Source organism: Bubalus kerabau, chromosome 5 (genome assembly GCF_029407905.1).
Source record: "Bubalus kerabau isolate K-KA32 ecotype Philippines breed swamp buffalo chromosome 5, PCC_UOA_SB_1v2, whole genome shotgun sequence".
NCBI lineage: Eukaryota > Metazoa > Chordata > Mammalia > Artiodactyla > Bovidae > Bubalus > Bubalus kerabau.
The window spans coordinates 29,824,010-29,837,443 of record NC_073628.1 but is presented as its reverse complement, the minus strand read 5'-3'; the positions used below and the strand labels follow the sequence as shown (position 1 = coordinate 29,837,443).

At 41.2% G+C, this 13,434-nt stretch overlaps 1 protein-coding gene across 7 annotated transcripts in view; it reads right to left on the bottom strand.

Annotated features, from left to right (window-relative positions):
* ANO5 (anoctamin 5) overlaps window positions 1-12,715 on the bottom strand; it is an 89,015-nt gene extending 76,300 nt beyond the window's left edge. For 3 of the 7 annotated variants that reach the window (XM_055581367.1, XM_055581364.1, XM_055581366.1), the window contains exons 1-2: window positions 11,976-12,715; window positions 2,289-2,332 (exon numbers count right to left, since the gene is read on the bottom strand). In XM_055581367.1, the coding sequence (XP_055437342.1) occupies window positions 2,289-2,332; window positions 11,976-12,696 (765 nt within the window). In that variant the 5' untranslated portion in view covers window positions 12,697-12,715. The remainder of the gene's footprint in view (window positions 1-2,288; window positions 2,333-11,975) is intronic. The other 4 variants (XM_055581360.1, XM_055581361.1, XM_055581362.1 and 1 more) reach the window with 2 other exon arrangements.
* Between the last annotated feature and the right edge of the window lie 719 nt (window positions 12,716-13,434).

Below are 13,434 nucleotides of genomic sequence, written 5' to 3'. Positions count from 1 at the left end.
TGAATAAATTTAACCAAGGAAGTGAAAGACCCGGAACACACTGCTGAAAGACACTGAAGACACGTAAGCAGAAAGCTGTCTGTGCTCATGGACTGAAAGCTTAATATTGTTAAAGTGTCCACATGACACAAAGCAATCTACAGATTAATTCAACCAACCATAATTCCAATGGCATTTTTCACAGAACTGAATAAACAATCCTAAAATTTGCCTAAACCCGCAAAAGACCCTGAATAATCCAACCAATCTTAAGAAAGAAGAACAAATTTGCAGGTATTATACCTTCCGATTTCCAACTATATTATAAATATATAGTAATCAAAACATAATAGTATTGATATAAACACAGAAATATAGATGAACAGAACAGAGAGCCCAAGAATAAACCCATTATATATGATCAATTAATTTATAACAGAGGAGCCAATAAAATACAATGGGTAAAGGATAATGTCTTCTTCAATAAGGGGTGTTAGGGACACTAGATAGTCACATGCAAAATAATGAAACTAGACCACTATCTCACACCATACACAAAAAATAATTTAAAATGCATTAAAGAATTGAGTGTAAGATCTTAAATCATAAAACCCAGGAAAAAAATTTAGGTGGTAAGCTCCTTGACATCAGTCTCGGAGATAATTTTTTGCATCTGACTCTAAAACCAAAGGCAGTAAAAACAAAAATAAACCGGTGAGATTACACCAAACTAAAAAGTTTCTGCATAGCAAAGGAAATCATTAACAAAGTGAGAAGGCAACCTACCAAATGGGAGAAAATATTTGCAAATCATACACCTGATAAGAGGTCAACACCAAAATATATATACATATATATTAAAAAAAAAGCCATACAACTCAATAGCAAAAAAGCCAAACAATCCAATTGAAAAAATGGGCAGAGGATCTGAATAAACATTTTCCCAAAGAAATACAGATGGCCAATAGGCACATGAAAAGATGTTCAATATCACTAATCATCACAGAAATGCAAATCAAAATCACCGTGAGATATCACCTTACTCTTGTAAGAATGGCTACTATCAAAAAGATAAGGATAACGGTGTTGGCAAGAATATGGAGAAAAGGGAACCCCTATGTACTGCTGATGGGAATATAAATTGGTACAGATACTATGGGAAACAGTATGGAGATTCTTCAAAAAATTAAAAACAGAACTACCACAGGGTCTGGCAATCCCACTTTTGGTTATTTATCCAACAAAAAAGAAAATACTAATTTGAAAAGATACATGAACCCCTAAGTTCACTGCAACATTATTTACAATAGCCAACATATGGAAACTACCTGAAGTACCTGTGAATGGATAAGTTAATAAATAATATGGACACACACACACACATAATGGAATATTTCGTAGCCATAAGAAAAAGAATAAAATTTTGCCACATGCTACATCAACGGAACTTGAGGGTATTATGCTAAATGAAGTAAATCAGACCGAGAAAGACAAATACTGTATGATTTCACTTACATGAGGAGTCTAGAAAATAAAACAAACAAAATGGAACACAACTTACAGACATACAGAACAGATGGGTGGTTGCCAGAAAAGAGGTGGTTGGAGACAGGCAAAAGCTTGAAAGGTGTCAGGAGGCATAAACAGTCAGTTACAAATAAGTCATGGGGATATAATATATGATACAGTGACTGCAGTCAATGGTATTGTACTGCACATTTGCTAAGAGAGAATAAACATTTGCTAAGAGAGAATAAATCTTAAATGCTATCATCACAAGAAAAAACATCTGTGACTCTGTATGATGATGGATGGTAATTAGACTTATTGTGATGACGTTTAGCAGTAAGAACAAATATGAATCATTATGTTGCACACCAGAAATTAATATCAGATTATATGTCAACTATACCTCAGTAAAAAGGCACTAATCAGATACTGCTAACTCTACCAAAATAGCCATCAAATATTATTCCTTGCATTATAGTCAAGCAGAGTGTTAAGCTAAATACTATTATCTTGCATATCAAGTCTCAGCATATCTGAGTTTACATCACAGAAAGTCTCAAAATAAATCCAAACTTATGTTTTCTCTCCTATAACACCCAGAAAGATTCAATATTAAGGTTATGTGAAACATGGAATTTGCTTTACTTAAGAATTAATAGGGTGGAGGACAAAACATGAAGAATGTACTATGAATAAATAACCGAAGTACAAAGACCCAAGTATTCATATGAAGTACATATCTAACCTTGCCTCAATTTTTGTTCTGACTTATAAGAAGCTAACACATATATTTAACTTACCTCATTTGCTTTGGAATAACGTTCTTCTTTACTGAATTGTCTGTCTAAATTAAACAATAAAAAAAAGTCATGTTAAAATGGCCAACTGATCACAATACGTTAAAACTCTGAATAGGGAGAATTCAAAATGTAAAAGATCATATTATCTGTGAACAGAAACAATTTTAATTCTTCCTTTCCAATTTAGATGTCTTTTATTCTTTTCCTGCCTAACTGGTCTGGCTAGAACTTCTAGTACTATGCTGAATAGAAGTGACAAAAGCGAATATCCTTGGCTGACCAATAAAGTTAACTCATAAACAAAAGCTCCTTGAAGTTCCTAATAAGTATTAAAAGTATAAACGGGTTCTGAGATTAAAAAAAAAAAAAAGTTGACAAATGCTATCTTAGCTATAAATTCAGTAGAAATGCATGCGCTATGGGAATGGTACAAGAACGTTCGTAACAGTATTACTGGTAATAACCAGAAAACCAAGGTTTCCCAGGTGCCTCAGTGGTTAAAAAAACAACAACAAGAAACTGCCTGCCAACGTAGGAGATACAGGAGATGTGTGTTCGATTTTTTAGGCTGGAAAGATACCCTGGAGAAGGAAAAGGCAACCCACTCCAGTATTTTTGCCTGGATAAAATCCCATGGACAAAGGAGCCTAGTGGGCTACACTCCATGGGGTTGCAAAGAGTTGGGCATGACTGAGCATACAACACTCAGAAAACCAGCATCATCCCAAATATCCAGAAACAATAAAGTAATCAATACAATGTAGTATAATCACACCATGTATGGTATTTAGCAATAAAATTGAATTAGTTTTAATTAGATGCAAAAGCATAAATCTCCCAGAAATAGTTAGCAAAAAGGCAGAAATAATTAGCAATATTTCAATTACATAAAGTTTAACTATGCAAAACCAAAGTATGTTACTTACGGATGAATACTTAAGGGTAGGTAAATGTTGGGATACAATTAATACAATTACTCGCCAAAAAGCACTCCAGTTCCCTAAGCTCAGACTGCTGTCCTGTATTGCAAACCACAAACCAAATATTTAGGCCCTCTCTGCACTGACCTGTGACACCCTGGGCTCAGGAAATTGACATATGCTGCTACTCTGGCTACTGCTAATGCTGTGAATAGTAAACTGTTCTTTGTCTCCCATCCAGGTGTCTCATAATCTTCTACCAGTAACCATAAAATTGTAACAGGCTACTTTGTCAACTTTCAAATGCAGTCAAGTCTCAGACTTTTCACAGTTCTTGTCACTGACTGTCAGTACAACAATGATAATAATGGTGGTGATAATCGCTAATGTGCATTCATTCTCTATTGTTAAATTTACAGTACAGCAGAGGAGACAGAAAAGAAATGCAAAAAAGGCAAAACGGTTATCTGAGGAGGCCTTATAAATAGCTGAGAAAAGAAGAGAAGAAAAGGCAAAGGAGAAAAGGAAAGATATACCCATTTGAATGCAGAGTTCCAAAGAATAGCAAGGAGAGTAAGAAAGCCTTTCTCACTGATCAATGCAAAGAAATACAGGAAAACAATAGAATGGGAAAGGCTAGAGATCTCTTCAAGACAATTAGAGATACCAAGGAAAAATTTCATGCAAAAGGCGTAAAATAAAGGACAGAAATGGTAGAGACCTAACAGAAACAGAAGATATTAAGAAGAGGTGACAAGAATACACAGAAGAACAATACAAAAAAATTCCTCATGACCCAGATAACCACGAAGGTGTGATCACTCACCTACAGCCAGACATCCTGGAATGTGAAGTCAAGTGGGCCTTAGAAAGCATCACTACGAACGAAGCTAGTGGAGGTGATGGAATTCCAGTTGAGCTATTTCAAATCCTAAAAGATGATGCTATGAAAGTGTTGCACTCAATATATCAGTAAATTTGGAAAACTCAGCAGTGGCCACAGGACTGGGAAAGGTCAGTTTTCATTCCAATCCCAAAGAAAGGCAATGCCAAAGAATGTTCAAAATACTGCACAATTGCACTCATCTCACATGCTAGCCAAGTAATGCTCAAAATTCTTCAAGCCAGACTTCAACAGTATGTGAACCGTGAACTTCAAGATGTCCAAGCTGGATTTAGAAAAAGCAGAGAAACCAGAGATCAAATTGCCAACATCCGTTGGATCATCGAAAAAGCAAGAGAGTTCCAGAAAAACACCTACTTCTGCTTTATTGACTACGTGAAAGCCTTTGACTGTGTGGATCACAACAAACTGAAAAATTCTTAAAAAGATGGGAATACCAGACCACCTTCTTGCCTCCTAAGAAATCTGTATGCAGGTCAAGACACAATTGTTAGAAATGGATACGGGACAACAAATTGACTCCAAATCGGGAAAGCAGTATACCTTGACATCAAGGTATACTGTCACCCTGTTTATTTAACTTGTATGCAGAGTACATCATGCGATATGCCCGGCTTGATGAAGCACAAGTTGGAATCAAGATTGCTAGGAGATATATCAATCACCTCAGATATGCAGATACCACCACCCTTATGGCAGAAAGTGAAGAAGAACCAAAGAGCCTCTTGATAAAACTGAAAGAGGAGAGTGAAAAAGTTGGCTTAAAACTCAATATTCAGAAAACTAAGATCATGGCATCGAGTCCCATCACTTCCTGGCAAACAGATGGGGAAACAATGGAAACAGTAAGAGACTTTATTTTGGGGGGCTCCAAAATCACTGCAGATGGTGACCGCACCCATGAAATTAAAGGACTCTGGCTCCTTGGAAGAAAAGCTATGACCAACCTAGACAACATATTAAAAAGCAGAGACATTACTTTGCCAACAAAGGTCCATCCAGTCAAATTTCCAGTAGTTATGTATGGCTGTGAGAGCTGGACTATAAAGAAAGCTGAGTGCTGAAGAGTTGATGCTTTTGAACTGCGGTGTTGGAGAAGATTCTGTAGAATCCCTTGGACTGCAAGGAGTCAAAAGAGTGAATCCTAAAGGAAATCAGTCCTGAATATTCACTGGAAGGACTGACACTGGGAAAGACTGAAGACAGGAAGAGAAGTGGAAGACAGAGGATGAGATGGTTGGATGGCACCACCAACTCGATGGACACGCGTTTGAGCAAGCTCCGAGAATTGGTGATGGACAGGGAGGCCTGGCATGCTGCAGTCCATGGGGTCTCAAAGAATTAGACATGACTTAGTGACTGAAATGAGAGGAGACAGATCCAAAACTGTGATAAATGCTATACAAGAGACTAAAAGAGCAAACAGGGAAAGTGAGAAGAACAAGGAGGGATGCGGTTTAGACATAAGGAACTCAGAAAATCTCTCTGAGGGGTAATAATTATACTGAGATGTGAAAGTTGAGAGGATACAAGAAACGTGAGAACACACAAAGGCTGCGAGACAGGAACAGTGTTTTAGGTGTTGAAAGAAACAAAGGCCAAGCTAAAGATGAGTAGGTAAATGGCAGACAGGTATAAGAAGGTGTTAGAAAGGCATAGAGTGGGGGACTATTTGTGGAGGTCCTTGTATGACTAGATTTCTTCTTTGGTGAAAGAGTAAGCCATGAAATAGTCTTTAAATAGTATTTACATTTAAATTTTATGAAAAGCACTAGTTACTAACTGGAGGATGTGTTAAAAGATAGTGAGAATTGAGAAAAGAAATAAATCATGAGAGGTTGCTGCAATAAATCACAAGAGATGATGGGGGTCTAGCCTGCAGTTGGAAACACTGCAAATGAAGGCACCTAAGTGGACTATAGATATCTCAGTAAAAATGGAAAACAAACTGCTATCATGTTGCAGCTGTGCAGGTGGAGAGACAAAGAAGATGAAAGATTATTAGACTTGAGCAATTTGTGAATCCATTTACTGAAATAGGGAAGATTATTAATGGTAGGCAATTAATACAGCAGATGCTGCTGGCTCCCCACAAATATCCTTTCTCTTCCTTGTCCTTTACTAACAAAATACTAATTATATGGTGCAGCAATGAGCTCTCACAAAAAAAGAACAAAAGAACACATTTCCTAGCCTTCCTTGCAATCTAAGAACATAGCATAAACTCAAAGTTGTGTGCTATGACATGCTAAGTCACTTCAGTCACGTTCAACTCTTTGCAACCCTGTGGACCATAGCCCACCAGGCTCCTCTGTCCATGGGATTCTCCAGGCAAGAACACTGGAGTGGATTGCTTTGCCCTTCTCCAGGGGATCTCCCCGACCCAGGGACTGAACCCGCATCTCTTACTTCTTCATTGGCAGGCGAGTTCTCTACCACTAGTGCCATCTGGGAAGTCCAAATTCAAAGCTACCAAATATCACATAAATGGCTTTTATGTCTATACTATATTCTAAGATGTACATAAGCATTAAATGAAAATGCATGTAAATTGCCTCATGCAGCCAGTTGCTGGCACAGAGATCATGAATGTTATTCTTATTGATATTGTTATTATTAGGATATATTCTATACTTTTATTAATTTTCAAAACTATTTCAAACTCTTTGGATAAGTTGTAGAGTGTCAGAATAAAGATAAAAGAATATATTTTGTATTCAGGTCTTTTTGTTGCAGGATCTATTAAACAGTTAATGGCTAGTGTAAGCAAAGTCCAAAACCAACACGCTGTAGATATAGCCATATCATTTAACTTTTCTGAGTACAGGTTTTCTCATCTAAAAGATTTAAAATATAAGTAAAAATTATCTGACATATATAAAATGTCACACAGTATCATTATCAAAGGGTTTTACTCATGAATACTGTCTAGATGTACAGCTAAAAATTCCACAATGTCTTGACTACCTCTCTTTGGACTTTCCAAAAAAAAAAAAAAAAAAGGAAACTAATCTAGCAAACTCTTAGAATAAGTAGATAAAGAAGTCTAAGAAAATACATGCCTTGTCTCTCAATGTATTGTACTTGCACACTGGCATAGGGAGGCTTTTGTTTTCTTGAGGACAAAAACAGTCACTGTTATGCATAGAATTAAACACAGTTCCAAGCACAGAGAAAAAAATGTACACCTTAAGCTTGAGTCATAGAATATTTTATAATTCCATATTTTAGAAAAGAAAGTAGAAAAACTGGAAACACTAACTTTTACTTCCTCTAATTATTTTTGCTGTACTTAACATAAAACAAATAGTTTAAAAAATATTTTCAAATTGTTATCAGAACTGGATGCAAAGTGTTTATTTCAGAATATGGAAGTGAAGTGAAGTGAAAGTCGCTCAGTCGTGTCCGACTCTGCGATCCCATGGACTATATACAGTCCGTGGAATTCTCTAGGCCAGGATACTGGAGTGGGTAGCCATTCACTTCTCCAGGGATCGAAGCCAGGTCTCCCACACTGCAGGCGGATTCTTTACCAGCTGACGATATAGTTCCTTCAGATTATCTCCAATTTATAATAGTTCTCTCATGCTTTTGCCTTTCAATTTGCTGATTCCTCACCCTGGATCTAACAACTGTTTCTTTTTTTAGCTAATTTTTGCTTATTTTTCCACTTTACAACAGTTTCAACCTCTTCCTTTCAAGCCTTACCAGAAACCTCCTCATCTGGCCCCTGGACAGCCTCCTCCCTGCTCCCATAGCACCCTGGCCTTAGTTCTTTGGGAAATGTAGCCCCATTCTGGGCTTCTCTGGTAGCTCAGCTGGTAAAGAATCTGCCTCTAAAGCAGGAGACCCACTTCGATTCCTGGGTTGGGAAGATCCCTTGGAGAAGGGATAGGCTACCCACTCCAGTATTCTTGGGCTTCCCTGGTGGCTCAGATGGTAAAGAATCCGCCTGTAGTGCAGGCGACCTGGGTTTGATCCCTGGGTCAGGAAGATCCCCTGGAGGAGGGCATGGCAATCCACTCCAGTATTCTTGCCTGGAGAATCCCCATGAACCGAGAAGCCTGGCGGGCTAAAGTCCATGGGGTTGCAAAGAGTTGAACACGAATGAGAGACTAAGCACAGCACAGCCCTGTTCTCAAGTCAGTTCAGTTCAGTCACTCAGTCGTGTCTGACTCTTTGCAACCCCATGAATCGCAACATGCCAGGCCTCCCTGTCTATCACCAACTCCCGGAGTTTACTCAAACTCATGTCCATCGAGTCGGTGATGCCATCCAGCCATCTCATCCTCTGTCATTCCCTTCTCCTCCGCACCCAATCCCTCCCAGCATCAGAGTAAGAGATCTAAGTAAGCCCTGTTCTACCATCCTCTGCTGCTGCTGCGTCACTTCAGTTGTGTCCAACTCTGGGTGACCCCATAGACAGCAGACCACCAAGCTCCCCCGTCCCTGGGATTCTCCAGGCAAGAACACTGGAGTGGGTTGCCATTTCCTTCTCCAATGCATGGAAGTGAAAAGTGAAAGTGAAGTCTCTCAGTCGTGTCCGACTCTTAGCGACCCCATGGACTGCAGCCCACCACCCTCTATAAGGTTGCAAACTCCCTGAGAACCAGGTGGAGTGCACTTTGTAACAGCATCCCTTTCAGAAAAGCAGAAACATTAAAGAAGATAGATGTATTTCCTCATACACCATGCTCCCTCTCTCACACAGTGCTCACCTACTTGCGCTCTCTCTCACACACACACAATCAGATGTTCGCACATGTCAGAGACCCAGATACATTTCACACCCAGAGAATATAAGGTTGAAGAAACTGCATAATCTACAAACCTCTGTCAACACAGAGGCATATCCGAAGAGGCAGGATTTGAAGCCAACAACTCTAGATCAGCTTCTTGCTATTCCTGCAACTTCCTCTCAAGTCAACAGAATTGATTAGGCCACTTTTCCTGTGGCCTAGAAACCAGAACTACGAAAGGTTCAGTATAGATCACTATCTCTCTCTCTCTTTCTCTCTCTTTCTAGTCGCTAAGTCATGTCCGACTCTTGTGACCCCATGTACTGTAGCCCGCCAGGCTCCTCTGTCCATGGGATTTTCCAGGCAAGAATACTGGAGTGGGTTGCCATCTCCTTCTCCAGGGGCTCTTCCCGACCCAGGAATCGAACCCAGGTTTCCTGCATTGCAGGCACATTCTTTACTGACTGAGCTATGAGGGAAGCCCTATCGATCACTATGGAGAATCATAAAATATGAGTCAAAATTATGCCAGCCCAAAGACAGCTTTGAGTTTTCACTGAAGGCACATTACTAATACACACTCAGTGAACCCAGAACCCAAAAATAGCCCTTGGATTTACCAAATGGTCTTCTCAGTTTACATTTCTTCCAGGAGCATAAAATAACATAAACCATAAACATAAATACGACCACAGACAAAAAAAAAAGAATATTTCAAATCAGAACTTGCTAACAATGTCGATCAGTCAATAAGTCAATTTCAGCAACATTGACATTTTGCTAGCAGCATTTCTTTATATAACAATTTAATGTTCTATTACACATTGCCCTTATAATTTCACTTTAAAAATTATTATATTGTGGGAAAACAGTTAATTGGAGATCACTGATTGTTTCTGTGTTCAACTGTAAAGAAAATAAACAGAAAATATAACAAATCCTAGAAAAATCTATTATGTCTGAAAGGCACAGTGTAAGTATTCTCTCTCCAGGGAGAAATTTTATCACATGTAAATCAATTGTTTAACTTTCTCTTCAAAGATGATTTAGAAAATGTGTAATACACAGATTCAGGTTTCTCTTCAAAGGTGATTTAGAAAATATATACACAGATTCAGGCTTACCTATATTGGGGAATTTACTCTAAGAAATTCATTTAATATTAAAACACAAGAAAAAAAGTAGCTCTTAAAAATTCATGCTGTGGGGGACTTCCCTGGTGGTAGTTGTATTTCCCTCTGTATTTAATTATTTTTGTTTAAAAAGGGAGGAGTTGCTTCAAGTGATACCATCAATAAAATGGAAAGAGAACCCACAAAAGGAGGAAAATATTTGCAAGCCATATACACTGAATATATAAAGACTTCTTACACCACAATAATTAAAAGGCAACTAACTAATTTTTTTAAAACAGGCAAAGGATTTGAATAGACATTTTTTCCAATGAAGATACATGAATAGTTAATAAGCACTGAAATAGATACTCAACACTTCTGGTCACTGAGAAAATGCAAATCAAAATCACATTGAGACAGCACTTCACAACCACTAGGGTTGCTATAAATAAAAAAGACAGACAATCACAAATGTTAGTGAAGACGTGGAGTAATTGGGGTCACTATATACTACTTGTGAAAATACGAAAATGAGACAGAAAACCACCATATTATTCAGTAATTCCAATACTAGGTGTATACCCAAGAAAAATATAAACATATTTTCATACAGAATCTTGCAATAGATGTTCATAGCAGCATCATTCACAGTAGCCAAGGAAGTGGAAACAATTCAAATGTCCACCAATCGATAAACAGATAAAGTATGAATATATCTGCAATGGAATATTATTTGACAATAAAAAGGAATAATACAATGATACAAGTTATAACATGCATGAACTTCAGAAACACATGCTAAGAGGAAGAAACCAGTTACAGAAGATCACATATTGTGAGTCTGTTTACCAGAAGTGTTCAGAATTGGTAAACCTAGAGACAGTAAATAGATTAGAGGCTGCCTAGAGCTGGGGGTACCTGAGGTGGGGAGCGGGGGTGAAGGGGGAGTGATAACTAAGAGGTTTCTATTTGGGGTAATGAAAATGTTCCAAAATCAGATTATGGTGATGATGGCAAAATTGTAAATATACTAAAATTGGAACTGTACCTTTAAAGTGGGTGATTCTTATTGTATTTAAATTATATCTCAAGCTGTTAAGGGGAGGAGGAGGATGCATAATAAAATAAGGCATTTAATTTCTTTGGTGTCTTTGAAAACTAAATAATATGACTTCTTATATCATTTATCACTTTACAAAAAAAAAAAAACAAAAAAAACCCCGCTGCTTCCATGTTCAGATCTAACACTTAACAAGACATGAAAATAAAGTTTCATTGAGAGAACCGAGTATCATCGAAGGCCCTGGAGACAGACCTAGGAAAATACGTGCATTTTCAGGAAATGTGTACTAAAACAGACCCACAGAATGTGGGTCCGGGACGGCCACAAGGGGAGTTTCCAGAGGTTGGCCCTGTCTCTGTCCCATCCTGTCCCAGAGGGCTTGGTATTTTCCTGGACCCACACCTGTTTAGCTTCTGGCTTGTTCCTGGGGCCTCTGGCATGGCTCAGGAGGAAAGCCCAAGTATCACGGGTAGGGGGAGATGGGAAACCCTGGAGCAAAGGATGGACAAATATTTTTCCAAAGAAACTAAAAACTCAACGAAACCTTGTGAAACAGCAGCCTCCCCACGTGCATAGGAATCTCAAGCTGATGGACCTTAGGGTTCGGTCTGCTCCTCCCATAATTAACAAGGATCTCAAAGCTTGAGCAGTAATTGGCAAATAGAAACAGGCAACAGGACTCCAGGGCCCATACCGGGAACTGCTGCCATGCGCCTTAAGCTTGGGCTCTCCCCTTGGTAGGAGGCTCTTTCTTTCCTCTACCCAAGTTCAGAGGCCGGGGAACCGCGGTTCACCCGCCCACGCTCACCCACCCGGGCAGGGACCATGCGCCTGGCGGGCGCTGTCTCGCGCGGGGTGCAGCGCATCCACGAACGTCCCTGGGATCCGGGCGGCGGGGCCGCCAACGTCCCCCCGGGGTCCCCGCGCCACGCAAGTCGGCTCCCACCTTGCTGCACCATCTCCAGGACGTCTGGGTCGCCCATCTTCGCCAGCTCGTTGATGACGCTGCCCGAGGGGGAGACGGTCGACCACTGCGACGGCTTGCGAAATGCGGTCTGGAAGCCGAATCTGACGGTGGGCCGCCGTGCTTGGGACGGGATCAAGAGGTCCTCTTTGTAAACGTCGATCTCCTCGGGTTCCTCCGGTCTCGGGGGCGTCAGTCCGTGAGGCTTCTTATCCTGCCGGTACTTCCACTTGTTCGGGCTCTTGATGCTCAGCTTCAGCGCCCCCTCCTGGTAGCGCCTCTTGGACCGCTCCCAGTACATCTCCCGGACCGTGCCGGGATGAAAGCTTCCCGGTTTCCACCAGTGCTCTCGGTTCTGGCCCTCCCGCGGCTCTCCCCGCCTCTCTCTCCTCCCCGCCAGCTCTCCGCCCCTCGACCCGCTGGGCTGCGGGCTACCAGGCTCCCTCTCGCTCCCGCCCCCTGCCTCACTCGGCCCGGGCTCCTCTGCGTCCCATTCTCCTTCCAGGCCCGCGGCCGCCTCCCGGCCCTCTTGGTCCGGCAGTTCGCTTCTCAACTGGTCTTGCTGGTCCCATCCCACCGTGTTGGCGCCCGTCCCGGGCTCCTGGTTCTCCTCGGCTGCCGCCTGCCCTCTCTCCGAACCACTCTCTGTTGCCAGCCGACGGGCGAACTGCGCCCTCAGCCTGTCGGTCAGGTCCTGCTCCATTTATCTGCCCGGCCCTCCGCCTAGAATGGGCGGCACTCGGAGAGAGACCCCTTCCCGGTTGAGGAGTTATTTTTTGTCGGGTGAGAAAAAACCTGCCTTCCTTAAGGGGACCCCACCCCTTAAAAGGCCCGCGCGTGGCCCGTTCTGCGAGAATCTAGCAGCCCCTCCTTCCGGAATCCTGCGCAGGGTTATTTGCCCCTGGTGGCAGCAACACGGTTGGTGGTGGTTTAGTGTCTAAGTCGTGTCCGACTCTTGCTACCCCATAGGCTTCTCAGTCCATGGGATTTCCCAGGCAAGATTACTGGAGTAGGTTGCCGTGCCCTTCTCCAGGGGACTTTGCCGATCCAGGAATCAAAGCCCAGGTTTCCTGCATTTCAGAGGGAATCCCATCTCACACAGTTGGTGGAAAGTCAAGTTTGTCCTAAATTCGAATTCAGCCTCTGCCCCCTTGGAAGTTAGAGGGCATTGGTCAAGTTTCTTCAGGAGACATTGGCTTCTTTCTTCAAGAGAACCATTATTAAGACCCACCTCGGGGATTTGTGAGGGGCACATTGTACAGCGCCGTTGTAATGAGTTAAGAATTCAGATGCTCTCAAGACGAAGCCATTTTGCACTGAGCCCTGCTCCATCTCCGAGTTTCTTACTGGCTTGAGCATTTCGACCTCAAGCAGAGTGAATGGTCACACTCTTCACAGGCTCCTCTGAATTGATTTATGTCTTTGAGACCGTAACAACTAC